Source organism: Oncorhynchus masou, chromosome 14 (genome assembly GCF_036934945.1).
Source record: "Oncorhynchus masou masou isolate Uvic2021 chromosome 14, UVic_Omas_1.1, whole genome shotgun sequence".
NCBI lineage: Eukaryota > Metazoa > Chordata > Actinopteri > Salmoniformes > Salmonidae > Oncorhynchus > Oncorhynchus masou.
This window is the reverse complement of record NC_088225.1, coordinates 9,324,973-9,341,324: the sequence shown is the minus strand read 5'-3', so window position 1 is coordinate 9,341,324 and position 16,352 is coordinate 9,324,973. Positions and strand designations below refer to the sequence as shown.

The 16,352-nt window shown below is 40.9% G+C and overlaps 1 protein-coding gene across 3 annotated transcripts; it reads left to right on the top strand.

Moving 5' to 3' along the window:
- Nucleotides 1–1,249: 1,249 nt before the first annotated feature.
- On the top strand, nucleotides 1,250–14,394 carry LOC135554124 (GATOR1 complex protein NPRL3-like). 3 transcript variants are annotated; one of them, XM_064986198.1, is made up of 14 exons: nucleotides 1,250–1,778; nucleotides 1,879–1,948; nucleotides 3,670–3,708; nucleotides 4,663–4,795; nucleotides 6,261–6,335; nucleotides 7,663–7,816; nucleotides 8,086–8,167; nucleotides 8,263–8,400; nucleotides 9,001–9,157; nucleotides 9,800–9,906; nucleotides 10,317–10,446; nucleotides 10,859–11,051; nucleotides 11,305–11,497; nucleotides 12,024–14,394. In XM_064986198.1, exons 1-14 carry the CDS (start codon nucleotides 1,580–1,582, stop codon nucleotides 12,187–12,189), a joined length of 1,836 nt encoding a protein of 611 aa, XP_064842270.1. In that variant the 5' UTR covers nucleotides 1,250–1,579; the 3' UTR covers nucleotides 12,190–14,394. The 3 variants fall into 3 exon arrangements, 2 of the variants coding, with proteins under 2 accessions (XP_064842270.1, XP_064842271.1); XR_010457655.1 differs by lacking the exon at nucleotides 12,024–14,394 and having other exon boundaries at nucleotides 10,859–11,110; nucleotides 11,305–11,390; XM_064986199.1 differs by lacking the exon at nucleotides 3,670–3,708.
- The last annotated feature ends 1,958 nt before the right edge of the window (nucleotides 14,395–16,352 follow it).

The following is a 16,352-nucleotide window of genomic DNA, read 5'->3' as shown; positions in this document are numbered from 1 at the left end:
AGGGGAACCATTACTTCAAGGTCTCAGAGCGCGTGACGTCACCGATTGAAACGCTATTAGCGCGCACCACCGCTAACTAGCTAGCCATTTCACATCGGTTACAGTTACACATGGTCTGCTGTTGTGAGGCCGGTTGGATGTACTGCAAAATTATCTAAAACGATGTTGGAGGCAGTTTATGGTAGAGAAATTAACATTCAAGTCTCTGACAACATCACTGGTGGACATTCCTGTTGTCATCGTGCAAATTGCATGCTCCCTCAAAACATGAGACATCTGTGGCATTGTGTTGTGTAACAAAACTGCACATTTTAAAGTGGCCTTTTATTGTCCCCCAGCACAAGGTGCACCTGTGTAATGATCATGCTGTTTAATCAGCTTCTTGATATGCCACACCTGTCAGGTGGATGGATTATCTTGGCAAATGAGAAATGCTCACTAACAGGGAAATAAACAAATTTGTGCACAGCATCTGAGAGAAATACATTTTTTGGGGCAAATGGAACATTTCTGGGATATTGTAATTTCAGCTCCTGAAACATAGGACCAACACTTTACATGTTGCGTTTATATTGGTCATCATTATTGAGACACGCTAGAACTGATATAATGGCAACAAAGCAATGGAAAACGACTTTCGGCGCACTAGAGCTCTTTAGATAATTTCGCTGAGATTAAAATTAAACTGGATTCTAATGTCGACTTTTATTATGGATAACAGTATCAAGCAAAGGGTTTTACTCATGCTGGGCGGCAGGTAGCCTAGTGCGTTGGGCCATTAACTGAAAGGTTGCTAGATCGAATCCCTGAGCTGACAAGGTACAAATCTGTCGTTCTGCCCCTGAACAAGGCAGTTAAACCACTGTTCCCTGGTAGGCTGTCATTGTAAATAAGAATTTGTTCTTAACTGACTGTTGGAGCTAGGAACACAAGCAATTCGCTACATCTGCTGAATATGTGTATGTGTCCGATTTGATTTGATGTTTAATTTGGGTCTCTAGGTGATAACGTTTAAGAACCCCTGCTCTATGCTTTCCAGTTGTATTTGCCTCACATGATCATGCTGGCTCGCGAGGCGACATTACAGTTGCATTGCTACTGAATATGAAAAATAACAGTGATGATATTAACTGGTAAAATGCGAGTTTTTACAACAGGATATTTGTTTTAGAATCGACCGAATCACTGTAATCTCCCACCCCAGTAGCGGAACTATTTTTACGGTCTACATCACATATCAGTGTAACACACAACATTGGCAGGCAGCCCTGAGCTGGAGTAGAGAAACAACACATCTAGCAGATAACGGAATTATATAAGTTTTAAAATATATTGTCACCAGTATATTACCGAATGTTGTTAAGTAGTTAATCAGTGTAGCTAATGGTGCTGCGATAGGTAACATTAACCCTCAACATTTCTTAGCTGGCACAAGCTAGTTAGCTCGGAGCTAGCTATATTTGATAATTATTGGAAAGTCTGAAAGTCAAGTGGTAGCTAGGTTTCTTATAACCATGTAGCTAGCTACTGTAATGTTAAATATCAATTGACAAACAGTTTGCTAACTCGACGTTAAAATATGTACATTCATTCATCATCATTTGATTTACAAGGCGAGCGAAAATCTATGTATAAACAGTCTGAAAATAGCTTCTTCAAATGTGGTGAAAAGACAAGCCCTATCAGTGTAATTTTGGTTACTTCGGGTAGCCGAGGGAACAAATTGCTCTTTAGGTACCCATTTCAACGGGTTGCAGATTGCACATCATCACTCACGAGTAAGTAGTCCTTACTGTGTGTGTGACGTTAGCTTGCTATGTGGTGTGATATGTAAAATTTGGTAAACAAATCTTCTAATCTGATGTCTTTGCCCAATAGCAAAACTGCGAAGTCCATATGCATTGAACACTACAGGAGATGTTCTTGAAGACCCAGATGGAGATTCAAGGTATTGGTCATCATATTATGTCACCTACATAATGTTTCCATGTTTAGGTCTATATCACGATGGGGAAATAAACAACATCCCTTTGAATGGGGACTGTTAGCTTTCGAAAACCCTCATCCATGTGTCGGATTTTCAGCCATTGCATTCGCCGCATTTGGTTCGGTGTAAACTACAATTCCGATGCTGTGTTTTTTAAGGTTTAAAAACGTCAATAATCATCGCTTTCGAAGCGGTTTTCAAAACGTATGCTGATATGCCCCTTATCTTTCAAATAAAAAAAGCTACACTTACTTTAGTAGTTTTACACAGATCCATACACTTTGTGTGCCCCCAGTTTTTGAACTATATTTCCTCCTCAGTTATCTTACACACAGGTGTTCGGAGCACGCTAGATAGCCAATTTGCACAGGTGGCGGCCAATGTCTTCCATCAACAAGCTCTGTAACATGGACATATGTCCGTGTGGGAAAACTAACCCAATAAAGGCGTGTAGTAACTTGAATAAAAAATTAAAAAGTATTTCTCACTGATAAGAGATACATTCTGTATGTTTCCAATATAGTACCTCAGGGAATGCTTGTTAATGTTTAAAGCAAGTGTTTGGGCGCTCAACAAAATTCCCCTAGTCAGAAGATACTATCATCATTATGCCTAAAGCTAAAGTAGTTAGCATTTATGAATTGGGTAAGGGACTGTGTGACACTGCACCAGTGTGACAGGCTTCAGCATATTCACCATACGTTTTGTTAACCAGTCAAGTTTTGGATATGTTCATATCAGAACGAAATTAGTCAACATTTGATTAAAACAATTGTGGCATGTGTGTTGGCTAGGGTCCTATTGGCTCGGGATCACCCAAGATGGCTAGGGTTGTATTTGTGCCCTCTTGCAAATGTGTCTGTGATATTACAGCATGGGTTCATGGCAATACACCCCTTATCTGTTGTTTGGAATATGTGATTATGAAAGTCACTCTATATGTATGTCAAATAAATGGATAGGTTACATGAGCTTTTTAACCTTGTTACATCAGTGCCTTTTGTTTAACATGTGGGCTTTTAAAGTGTTTGCTTTTTAATTTTCAAATGACAGTCAGATAATAAGAAATGGCTGGCGTGCAAAATAGTGGCCACTAGATACAGATTTTTTTAAATGAAAATTTCAGTCACTCATTTTAATTTAAAAGGAAGAATTTAACAAAAATACAGATGCCTACAATTGATAGTTACTCAAATAAAAGCTACAGGCCTATTTACATCAAGTTTGGCCTACTCTTTACCTATTTCAACCCATCTATGATATTGACATGGTAATTACACTAGTAACTTGCTTAGTTATTGCTTTGTTGTTGCATTTTAATGGAGTTGAGTCCACTAACAAAAAAATGAATGTTGACTACTATGTAATTACAAAGCAAATGATAAATTACTTTTTAATAACATGTTCATAACATTGTTACTGGGTTAATTATAGCATTTGTACTCTGGTACAAGAGCAATGCATCGTGAAGCGTTACAACATTTTCTGTAATCAAGTCTTTGGTACAAAAATTAGATCAATTTGCTTTAAAATATTTATTCAAGTCACTCTCAAGTGGTAATCTTGTTTAGCTTTGTTTGTGATGTCCTTCTGTTATGCACTCTGTTCAATTGTCTGCTGCATTTTTTTCTTTTTCTTTTGTTTGCATTTTTCTTTTTTTTATGGCCCTATTCCCATTTCAGAGAACAAACTCCATTAACTGATCAACAGTTGGTAGCAGGGTAAGACCAAGTCATTCTAAAACCACCTTTCCTTTGTTTACAACACCCTTGTCTTTATTCACTCCTTCCTTCCTGTTTTGTCTTGCATATATATATATATAAAAATATATATCCTGTGTGTGTACATATATATATATATATATATATATATATATATATATATATATATATATATATATATATATATATATATATATATATATATATACTATGCCAACCTTAATCTCTGAAATTCCTGTTGAATTATTACAGATGGAATGATTCACTGGTCTATCTTAGTAAATCCTGCATTTCAATTAAGCCTTGTTAAGTGTTTGCTCCAAAACCAGCGGACATAGATTCTTCAGTTAATTTAGCGTTGGAATCCACTTCATCTGATGATATTTGATTGTTGGGAAATCAATTCTGAATAGATACAGACTTTTTCTACACGACTAAACCAAGCAGAGACATAATAACTTATTTCTCAGAACAAAAAAACATAGTCATGATTAAGATTGGATTAGAATCTGTCCCTTTTCGGTTGTCTGGTGGAATAATACCACCTAATGATGTTGATATAATTTGTATTGGAGGATGGGGCCAGCCTGCAGCATGAGCTATGTAAACCAGCATGAGTCTGTCACCTCCCCTTTACAAAGCCCTCACCTTCTCTGCCAGAGGGGGCTTTTTCACTGTTGTCTCTCCTCTCCAAGTACTATTTACACCAGCTCCTCTCAAACTGTGATCTATCAATCAGGTTGCAGGCTGATCCATGTGAATAACCTAACCCTCCTATCCATAGTCACACTATGACTACCATTATAGGTTGATGGACTAAACAATAAAACAAAGACAATGAAACCAAATTAGATATAATTGGCACTTTCTCAGATATCTTGTTGCTCTCCTCCCTTTCTGCTCTACTCTCAGCTGGTTTACTTAGGTCTTTTTCGCCTCTCTTTCTCCAATAAGGTTCTCTGACATCATCCTCGCCACTATCTTGGCCACCAAGTCTGATATGTGTGGGAAGAAGTTTGAGCTGAAGATAGACAATGTGCGTTTCGTTGGGCACCCCACCCTCCTCCAGCATCCTCACACCATTCAGGTAAGATACTTTTTTGTGAATTTGTGATGGCCTGAGCATAAATACACATTCACCCGCAGAGATTCTGTCAGTCAGTCCAGCAGTACCATGAGATCTGAATAATGACTGTATATGAATGGATGGACAAAGCCATCAGTCACGTGACACAATTCATCCCTTTGTGAAGACTCAATAGCACATTTGAAGCCAAGGAATTCAGTTAATATGGCATCTCATGGATATATAACATGCACAGTTTGAGCTACTCCAGAAAGTGACGTTGCAGGCTAGCTCAGTGCTGCCCCCTCTCAATGAATATATCAAGTTGAAGGCCTACCGGGGTACTGCAGGCTTCCATTAGTCATTTAGTAGATGCTTCTGCAGAGCGATTTACAGGAGCAGCTAGGGTTAAGTGCTTTGCTCAAAGGCACACTGACAGATGTTTTACCTAGTTGGCTCGGGGATTGGAACCAGCGACCTTTTGGTTTTAAAATAATCAGTTCAAGGACATACATCTGGTGTAATATAATTAATTATTGGTACCATGCTTGTCTTAGAATATTTTCATTTATTTACACGAAGATTGACCACGAAGATTGACATTTTCCCAATTGCGGTCGGCTTTGGCTTCATTGAGAGGGGGCAGTTCTTCTCCTCTCTATCTGAAACAGCAATTCTCCTTTGACTTCTAATTCCACTCTGAGACTGTGAATTCAGGTCACTCGCTCCATCTAGTGGAAGAAGTGCCTTACATTTGTGTTTCACAATCATTATTTGACATTTCACAGAAGTAAGAAAGAATGGTTGAATATAAGGGGTGGGGGTGGAGAAATCATTTGGAGTGAAATTCTAGACACATTGAAATGGTTTGTAAAGGAACTAAAATGTATTTAACCTAAGTAGGTTGATGATAGGTACTATTTCATTCACTGGACTACATGTAGCCTGTTAGAGGGTTGAAATTAGTGTCCTGATGAACCTGATAACAAATTACTCAACTAGTGCAGTGAATCATTTGCTTTCCATAAAGACATGTATTTAATCCATGTGATTTGTATGCTGTTGACTGTGTCCAAATGGCAATTTCTCATCAGTGTGATCCCCTAATAACCGAGCCTGAGCTGTATGTTAGAATCTTTACAAAATGCTCTCATAGAATGTTATTTCAAAGCTTAACTGAATACCTACTGTAATAAACCAAGCTGTAAAGAGTGCAATTATATATTTATGTATTTTTGTAAATAAGATGTTGAAAATACCAGTATAAAAGGCACGAGTAAAAGGAGCCATTTACAGCTGTTTATTCTTGTCTAGAGAGCTTTGTCACAGGACTAACATGAATGTTTTCACTGTGTTGTTTATACATTTCAATATATACAATAGCAAGTATTATGATTTAAATAGTGATGTGCAAAGCCATTGATCATAGAATGATTCAGAACATCTTATATCTATTATATTTATTATCTTATTTCTTTCTGTCCAGGTGTCCAAGACAGACCCCTCACCTAAGAGGGAGATGCCCACCATGATCCTGTTCAGTGTTGTGTTTGCTCTGAGGGTAAGAACGTCATTTTTATTTTATTTTACATAAATAGCTTTTTCTTTCCTCTTGAATATAATTACTGTCATGTCAATAATATTCATCTTAATTTTATGAATAAGTGCTAATACTCAGGTTTGGTTTAGCTAAATGTTTTCCACATTATGTGCTTTTTTTACAAACACCACATTCATTGGTGATAAATACATTTTGTCTAATTAAATAAAATAAATTGGCTGGTAATTTGGGTGGGTGAGGCCAGGTCAGGGAGAGTGCTTTCCCAGAAAGGGATGGGTCTCTTGGGGTGATAACATTCCAGCATGGTGTCTATCTGTGTTGGAAAGGAGGGTGAGAGCTGGGTGGTGGCAGTGGGCTCTGTTTAATCACTCTACCCAGCATGGCACTACCCTCCTCTGGGCATGACTCAGCCTGGCAGACTGCTGATTCACTGGAGGCTGCCTAGCCCTGCACAGCTGAGACTGGGCGGAATGTGCACAGTCATGTTCTAACCTCATATCTGCCCAGCAACCCACCCAGCCTGTCACTCACTGACATTTTCCACAGCTCTACGCCTAACATGACAATGCAGAAAATGATGTCCTGCACTTTTGACTTGTTTGTTTTTTATTTTGAAATATGAGTAATTTGTTTAAGTACGCTATTGATTCATATTTTTATATTCATATAAGTAATGTCACTCAATGTTGGTTCACCCAAAATTATTTAACTGCAATAAATAAAACTTGACATGAATGTATTGATAAAATATCAGAATTATTTTTATAGTATGCACATTTTTTAAATTAGCAGTTTGGAACTAGGGCCATTTTACCACGCCATTTTTATTAAGTTATTATTGAACTGACTTGCCGGACCATAGATTCCCTATTTGTTACAATTGCAATGTAATAATTTAGTAGATGCTCACAATTTCAACCAATGTGTTATAACCATTACAGATTTCTAATCATCTATAAACTAATAATAAAGTACTTTTTAGTAGTAATAAAAGTAAGGGATATTTCGATATATCAGAGTCTCTGCGTGCAGTTTGAACGAAGTTGCTAACTAGCCCAAGCTCAATTGCTAACTAGTGTTAGCGCAATGATTGGAAGTCTATAAACTTCTAGTAAGCATTGGCTCACGAAACAACCTTTCACTTCCTTCATACTGGACGCAGAGACATAAAAAAATGGTATCGACGAGTTCATCTGACTGGGGAATTAGATAAATTGCCACAATCTCGAAGTATCACTTTAACCCAGTGTTGAAGTGTGATCAGTGTTCCAGTTGCTTTGCACCAGTGTCTCATAATGCCGTCTCTCTGTCCTGGCGCCTCTTACAGGCCAACACCGACCCGTCCGTCATCAGCTGCATGCACAACCTGTCCCGGCGTATCGCCATCGCCCTGCAGCACGAGGAGCGTCGCTGCCAGTACCTCACCAGAGAGGCCAAGCTGATGCTGGCCGTGCAGGACGAGGTCACCAACATGACCGAGAGTGAGTCACATACTACATTACCCAAAACACACCACTCAGTGCTTGAGTCTAGTACCATAAAGTACCAGCCATTAAGTACCATATACCATGAAGTACCTACTTTACTCTGATAGCATTTTACAGAACAATGCATATATTTTCCTCTCCATATTGTTCCAAAGAAGATGGGGATGAGAGGTGTCTTTGTCAAAGTCTTCACGCAACATGGATTTACAATGTCATGGAGAGGTCAATGTATGTGATTTGATTTTCTGTGTTTTCGTTCTTAGCTGATGGCAGCCCTCAGTCACCGTTCAGACAAATCCTTCCTAAATGCAAGCTTGCCAGGGACTTGAAGGAGGCATATGACAGGTTTGTAAAAACACCATACAAAATGATGTATTTGTGGATAGATTCTTTGTTCTTACAGTGCAGGTGTAATAATAGAGTCTGTGTTGTGTTTCTAGCCTGTGTACAACAGGGGTGGTGAGGCTCCATATCAACAACTGGCTGGAGGTGAGCTTCTGTTTACCTCACAAGATCCACCGGGTAGGGGGAAACCACGTACCCCCAGAGGCTCTGGAGCGTAGCCTCATGGTCATAAGGTGTGTATGTGTGTGAGTTTGTCCTTTTGTGAGCTACTGAACACTGTTTGAGACGTGTGGGTTACAAGTTGTAACTGACGGCAGAACTTTGTAGGCTTTCATTGTATGTGGACATTAGGTTGATCAGATCTGTATTATGGAACGTTTACAGTAATTATATACTGAGGCTGTGAGAGAGAACTCTTTGTGGTAAGAGTTAGCTCTTGTGGCCTGCTTCTTTATGTGGAACTATTAACTGCATCTGGTGAGCAGCTCCACCAATAATGTCCTGTAGGCCACAGCGCCACCTAATGGCATTCTTTATTTACTTCTGCCTTTCACATGTTTGTGTTTAGTCAGACCAATGTTAGTCTTCATCTCAAATTACTACTACAACTCCAATTTTGCCCTTAGTAAAACATGCATTGGAACTTAAATATAAGCCATAATGATAGCTATATATTATGAGTATTTTCCAAGAGGGAAAATGTTGTACATTTGTAGCAATAAAGGGGCGCTAAGTGTATTTCCATACACTTCACGGACTATGTAGAATGTAACTAGTGATAATTAGTCATTAACATGGGCTCTGTGTTAAACGTATGTGTTGTTGTCCCCCAGGCCGTATCATGCTCTGCTGTTGCTGGACAGCGAGAAGGCTCTGCTGGCTCAGCTGCCTTTGGATTGCTCTCCTGCTCTGGTGCGCCTCATTAAGACCTGCTCTGCAGTCAAGAACCTGCAGCAGCTGGCACAGGATGCAGACCTGAACCTGCTACAGGTTGGTAGGAGCACCTTGCATCAGTACACACTAATACATGGGTGTTTGATTGTTTATTATTTTAATACTTATTTTCTGTGTATTTGAGTATTTTCAAATAATGTGGCTGAATAAAATACTTCTATTGGAAGTATGTAAATGTATTTCAAATCATTTCCTATAAATAGCCTACTATTTGAAAGCATTTTCAAATACTAATTTCAAACACTTTTTTAAAATGGAGTGTATTTGAGTCAGTGTATTTCCAAATACGTTCCAATATTCAACTACTTGTCTTTAAAAATAAAATATAAATACTTACTTCCAAATGTATTTGAAAGCAATTGAAATACCCTAAATAGTATTTGAAGCCAGGTTTAGTTGACATCGGCCCACTTTTGAACAGGGGACTATATTTGATTGTAAGTTGCTGAACACTAACATGCTGCAATATAAATAATTGTCGATATAAAGAATAGCAAGTCATTACAAATTGTCCTCAATGTCACATCATATTGTTGGTGTCATACTGCCATCTAGTGGGGTAAATTATGAATCTTCTTTCTCTTCAGTAATATTTAATTTCTATACAGACAGGTTCTGTCCAAGCCCAATAATGTATTTTCACAGTTACATTTTTGTTTCTGTTCGTTGTGTGTGCAGATCTTCCAGATTGCTGCTCACCTGGTGTACTGGGGAAAAGCCATCATAGTGTACCCTCTGTGTGAGAACAATGTCTACATGCTGTCCCCACACGCCAACATCAGCCTGTGAGTATCTGTGTGTGTGAGTGTTTGAACAGCCTCTTGCTCCCTTTCTCTCCTTCTCTCATTCCTGCCATGCCTCATTAACAGGGTGTGTGCTGAGAGTTGGCTAAACTAATGAACCAGACACTGTAATCTGTACATCCATTTTATACCAACATAATAAGCTGTCATCATGAGCATCAGGGTGCTAATTTTGAATTATGACCTAATGATTGGATGGTGAATCGATAACAAAATGTGATGTCATATCATGTTAACCCATTATTTTTGTTGACGGAATTAGATTTTCTTTTGGCCACTCATGGTATGTCTGTGTTTCGTACTGTAGACTGAAAGGTTCTCTCCAGCTTGAACATTTGTAACGGGCACAATATGAATAGGAAGAAGTAAGAAATCTCCTTCTTCTTGCATAGGTACTCTCCATTGGCTGAGGCGTTTGGCCAGCAGTTCCCAGGTCATGACCTGCCTTCCATGCTGGCCAAGTTCTCCCTGCCCCTCTCACTGTCTGAGTTTAGGAACCCACTGGATGCGTCTGTGCAGGAGGTAGGTCTATTAGGAAATACACACGCTCGTTTTGACTAAAAGATAGCTTCCAGAAAGCTTCTCGGCATATAATTGATACCTTAGAAATGGTGATGTCTGAAGCAGAAAGAGCGTCTGGGCTCTCTCCCAGACCCATCCTGGTTTGGCCGAGCTCTCTAAGCGAAGATGATAAATTATAAAAGACATCACATCAACTCCATCCTTCTCAACATCTATTTTTCATGAGAACATGACCAGAACACGCAGCTATTTCTTGGCTCTATTTTGGGCCAGGTTGGAACCTTTCTGTCTGAAACAGATGTGCCCAGTTGCAGGGTGACGCTTCTTCCAGTTCCACTTGTTCAGTTTTTTTCTTTGAGTGGTGCCTCTAACCCAGTGTGTCCCTTCTCCTTTCCCCTCCACCTCTGGCCAGGCCCAGCTGATCCAGATGGTGGTGTGGATGCTCCAGCGGCGCCTGCTGATCCAGCTCCATACCTATGTGTGCCTGCTGGTCCCCCCCAGTGAGGAGGAGCCAGGTCTGCTGCGGGACGAGGAGCTCCCCCTGGTGGCCCGGGTGGGGGGACGCAGCCTCAGCACTCCCAGCGCACACAGCTTCGGATCTCCAAGTATGTGAACTTCCCCTTCAACCAGCTGTCTTGCACTCTGGGGATGAAGTGTTGATGAAGTACGCTCTGTTTTTATGTACTACCGTACCTGGTTAACCTGTTCAATTCCTGTTCAAAAGGGTTACCTGCTACAGTTGTGCCTCTAGTCAGCTAATCATTAACTCCTGTCTGTCATTCCTTCTCCTCAATCAATGTCTGCCTCTCTCATTCTCTTCACCCCTCACTCTCTCTCTCTCTCTCTCTCTCTGTGTAGCCAGCAGTGATGACATGACCCTGACCAGTCCCAGTATGGATAACTCCAGTGCAGAACTGCTTCCTGGTGGAGACTCTCCACTAAACAGGAGGATGACCGAGACGTTACTGGCCAGCCTGACAGAGCACGAGCGCCAGGTCATCCTCAATATCCCAGCTGCACAAAGTCCTGAAGACCTGCGCATGTTTGCCAGGTACAGTATGTCCCCTGCACTTTACCAGTTGGCACCAAGGTGGGCTACTGTATTTTTAGTGGCGTAATGGCGCCCTCTATTGTGTAACAGCCAGTATGACAGGTGGGCTGGTTCATTTTGAAGGACCGGGGCTGGAGGCTCTTGTGACTAGTATATCTTCAGAACAAACATACATCTGTCAGCTTGGTCTTGTGGGGAATTAAAGGATTTTTGTTCAAGGCTTTGAAAAAAAAAAAAAAAAATCTCATCATGTCTTCATGTAAGAATATATGGGAAAAAGAATGTTCTTTTTCAGTTGTGTAACAATTGCTGAGTTGCAGAAGTGAGAAAAAGCTTGAAGGAAAATGCCAAAGCCCTAAGCAGTGAATCAATAGTGTGACTGCATAGTGTGCAGGATGCACTAATGTGATTACTGGCTCTAACAAGTGCTGCTTCGTGCTAGATTTACTCAGCTAATGATTTGGTGAAGAATTTGCTTTAGTCTCATTTCTCTGCCTGTTGTGTGATGTTCCTTCCTTCTTTCCAGGCTGCTGCACTACTTCCGAGGGCACCATCACCTGGAGGAGATCATGTATAATGAAAACATGAGGCGATCTCAGCTGAAGACCCTCTTTGACAAATTCAGAAGTGTTCTGGTGGTCACCAACCATGAGGACCCTGTCATCTCCCTCTTCCAGTCTCCTCTGGAGTAGAGGTCTGTCATCTCCCTCTTCCAGTCTCCTCTGGAGTAGAGGTCTGTCATCTCCCTCTTCCAGTCTCCTCTGGAGTAGAGGTCTGTCATCTCCCTCTTCCACTCTCCTCTGGAGTAGAGGTCTGTCATCTCCCTATTCCACTCTCCTCTGGAGTAGAGAGGGTAGAGAGAGTAAACAGGTCAGTCATGAGGTGAAGGACCATTTCTGAAATACCAGATGGACAGAATGATACGGACTGCTGCTGTACAAAGGCCTTATTATGGTGCTCACTGCTTCTAGCCAACTGTACTCATATCAATGCACCCCAAAACAATAATATTTCTAAAAGAATAACTGTCTGCTCTGCTTGGGGGACTGGGAGTGAATGTATGTAGCTTTTAGATGATTTAATTTGTCCCTTTCTCTCTTAGATGTTTTACGTTCAATGCCTTGTTTTCAATACTACTGTACATGATTGAATAACAGTGTGTGAAGAGCTTTAGTGACACCTCTAAATTGGGCAGTTTAAACACAGTACTCCACTTGAGCCTTTCCCATTTGGGGGATTCCCAAAAGTGCTAAATCATCTCCAACAAACACAATGTAGGAAAACAACCTTAATGCTCATTCCAGGCTGCAGGCAAGGCTGCCTTCCCCAGGAGTCTCAGTGGGAGGGAAAGAATGAATAGATGCCAAACATCAGACATGCTGTTTTTGCTTTGAGAGAAGGAGCACAACGTTCCAAACATCTGCGAAATCAATGATTCCAAGAGAACTTTTCCAGCAAGGATGTTTATTAATGAGAATGACTGGAATGGAAATTCTAGTTGCTTTGATAGCAGGGAGGGGAGGCTAGATCAAATATTTTACAGATGTTTGGAATGTAGTTTAATCATTTGTAGCATACAAATATGGCATATTCCATATCTGTGGGATTTGTGTTTGGGCAACAATGTGTGTATCTAAGTAGACGTAATTATATATTGAATCTGGATTCCCCTCAGAGCAAACATTTTGGCTTTGGGTATTTTGCAATGATTTCCCCATAGCTAGACCAAATTGCTGAAATAGCTCATAGCTGACATTTTTCACTTGCATTATGTCTGTAAAAACATTAAGTGTATATACTCATCATGGTTTGATACAATTCCAAAAATATTTCCAGTTTCAACTCTATCCTGTGTCACAATCGTCTACTGAGGAGGACGCAAAGTCTGATATCACATTGTTGGCCAGTGAGTGAATCTGTATCTCTGCCTGTTTGTTCACTACACTCACACAGTGGTGACCACGCAGATAGAAGCGCAGGGGTTTGGTGGCCCATTCCCCATGAGAGTCAATGCCCATCCGGCTTGCTGAGACCACCTCCCTGAGGCCTGGCTCTTGCGGTCCTATCTGGGTGTCCCTCTCCAGCCACACCTCTGGGTCTGAGGCAAGGTCGCTCCGGTCGAAGCAACGTGGTATATCCAGGGCCTGGCACAGCTTTGAGGGACCATTGCATAGCTCTTTGTCCTTCAGGGGCCGGGCCCCCTCCCTCCGCCTGGTTGTCCGCAGCTGCTTCATCAGAGGCAGGCCATTTAGAGGCTCCAGAGCCCGCAGAAGCACAGCAGCACCCTCCCCTAGAGAGAACACACACAGGGAACAATAGAGTGGAGCCATATTATCTCCTTCCTTTGCCCTTTCTCCAGTGTGAATGAATGGATAATAACATGGTGCAGCATATAATATAACGTCTTCAATAATGAGAAACAGTTGAAAAAAAGACAACTATGGCCTAATGAAAGTAACATGGGGGAGCCTGGGAGATACAACACTACTTAGTCTCTAATGAGGTGATTTTCCTACAGATAAGGCCAACACACTGAACTTTTCTGCGTGTGGTTTTAATGGCAGTTTGGTTTATTAATGGTGGTTTGTTCCACTGCCTTCAGGGTAAGCCTGGCTGTTGTACTGTTTTGTTGTATGGTCTTACCTTGACTGGAAACATTCATACAGAGATAGAGGCCGTAGATGAGGTACACATAGATGGTGCCAGGTTTCATAAACATCGGTGTGTTCCTCTCAGTACATTTTCCCCCAGCAGAGTGAGAGGCTTTGTCCTCTCCTCCCAGGTAGGCCTCAGTCTCCACCACCCTCCCTCTCAGCTCAGTGCCATCTGCACTCCGACGCACCAATACCTTGCAGCACAAACAAGGGATGGCCTAAATAAAGACTTTCTTTCATGTGTGTCCTCCGTGGGTATGTCTTCAGTAGGAACCTGAGCTATTGTTGTCTCTGAAGAGAACTAGACTACATGTGTGGGGGTCACAATAAGCCCTGCTGATGGTGTATGTGTGCCAATGGCTGTGCAACTGCTAGCTGGACTCCAATGTTGATACAGGAATACACAACACACATTTTAACCACCATGTTTAGCTAGATCATTCAACTCAAGAGGTGAACAAATTATTGTCTATGAACAATGACAAGCCACCAGGGTCTGACAATCTAGATGGAAAATGACTGAGGATAATAGCAGACGATATTGTCACATCTTCAATTTAAGCCTACTGTAGAGCGTGTGCCCTCAGGCCTGGAGGGAAGCTAAAGTCATTCCGCTACCCAAGTATAGTAAAGCTCCTTTACTGGCTCAAATAGCCGATCAATCAGCCTGTTACCAACCCTTAGTAAACATCTGGAAAAAATTATGTTTGACCACACAATGCTATTTTACAGTAAACAAATTGACAACAGAATTTCAGCATGCTTATAGGGAAGGACACTCAACAAGCACAACACTTACACAAATGACAGACGATTGGCTGAGAGAAATTGATGATAAAATGACTGTGGGGCCTGTCTTGTTAGACTTCAGTGCAGCTTTTGACATTATCGATCAAAGTGCTGCTGGAAAAACTTGTGTTATGGCTTTACACCCCCTGCTATAATGTGGATAAAGAGTTACTTGTCTTAATTGAAGCCTATAGAATATCATCCAGTTAGAATCAGGAATTCCCCAGGGTAACTGTTTATGCCCCTTGATGTTTGAAATTTTTACTAACGATATGCCCCTGACTGAGTAAAGCCAGAGTTTCTATGTATGCGGATGACTCAACACTATACACGTCAGCTACTACAGCAACTGAAATGACTGCAACACTCAACCAAGAGCTGCAGTTAGTTTCAGAGTTGGTGGCAAGGAATAAGTTAGCCCTAAATATTTCTAACACTAAAAGCATTGTATCTGGAACAAAACACTCACTAAACCCCAAACCTCAACTAAATCTTGTAATAAATAATGTGGAAATTGAGCAAGTTGAGATGACTAAACGGATTGGAGTAACAATAGATTGTAAACTGTCATGGTCAAGACATATTGATGCAGTAGTAGCTAAGATTTGGAGAAGTCTGTCTTTAATAAAGCGATGCTCTGCCTTAACAAAACTATCAACAAGGCAGGTCCTACAAGCCCTAGTTTTGTCCCACCTTGACTACTGTTCAGTCTTGTGGTCAGGTGCCACAAAAAAAGGACTTAGGAAAATTGCAATTGGCTCAGAACAGGACAGCATGACTGTCCCTTGGATGTACAGTTGAAGTTGGAAGTTTACATACACTTAGATTGGAGTCATTAAAACTTGTTTTCAACCATTTCACAAATTTCTTAACAAACTATAGTTTTGGCAAGTCAGTTAGGACGTCTACTTTGTGCATGACACAAGCAATTTTTCCAACAATTGTTTACAGACAGATTATTTCACTGTATCACAATTAATAGTATGCAAGTATAAATGTCATGGGACCACGCAGCCATCATACCGCTCAGGAAGGAGACGCGTTCTGTCTCCTAGAAATTAGCGATTTGCGAAAAGTGCAAATCAATCCCAGAACAACAGCAAAGGACCAGCAAAGGACCTTATGAAGATGCTGTAGGAAACAGGTACAAAAGTATCAATATCCGCAGTAAAGCGAGTCCTATATCGACATAACCTGAAAGGCCACTCAGCAAGGAAGAAGCCACTACTCCAAAACCGCCATAAAAATGCCAGACAGTTTGCAACTGTACATGGGGACAAATATTGTACTTTTTGGAGAAATGTCCTCTGGTCTGATGAAACAAAAATTGAACTGTTTGGCCATAATGACCATCGTTATATTTTGAGAAAAAGGGGGAAGCTTGCAAGCCTGAAGAATACCATCCCAACCGT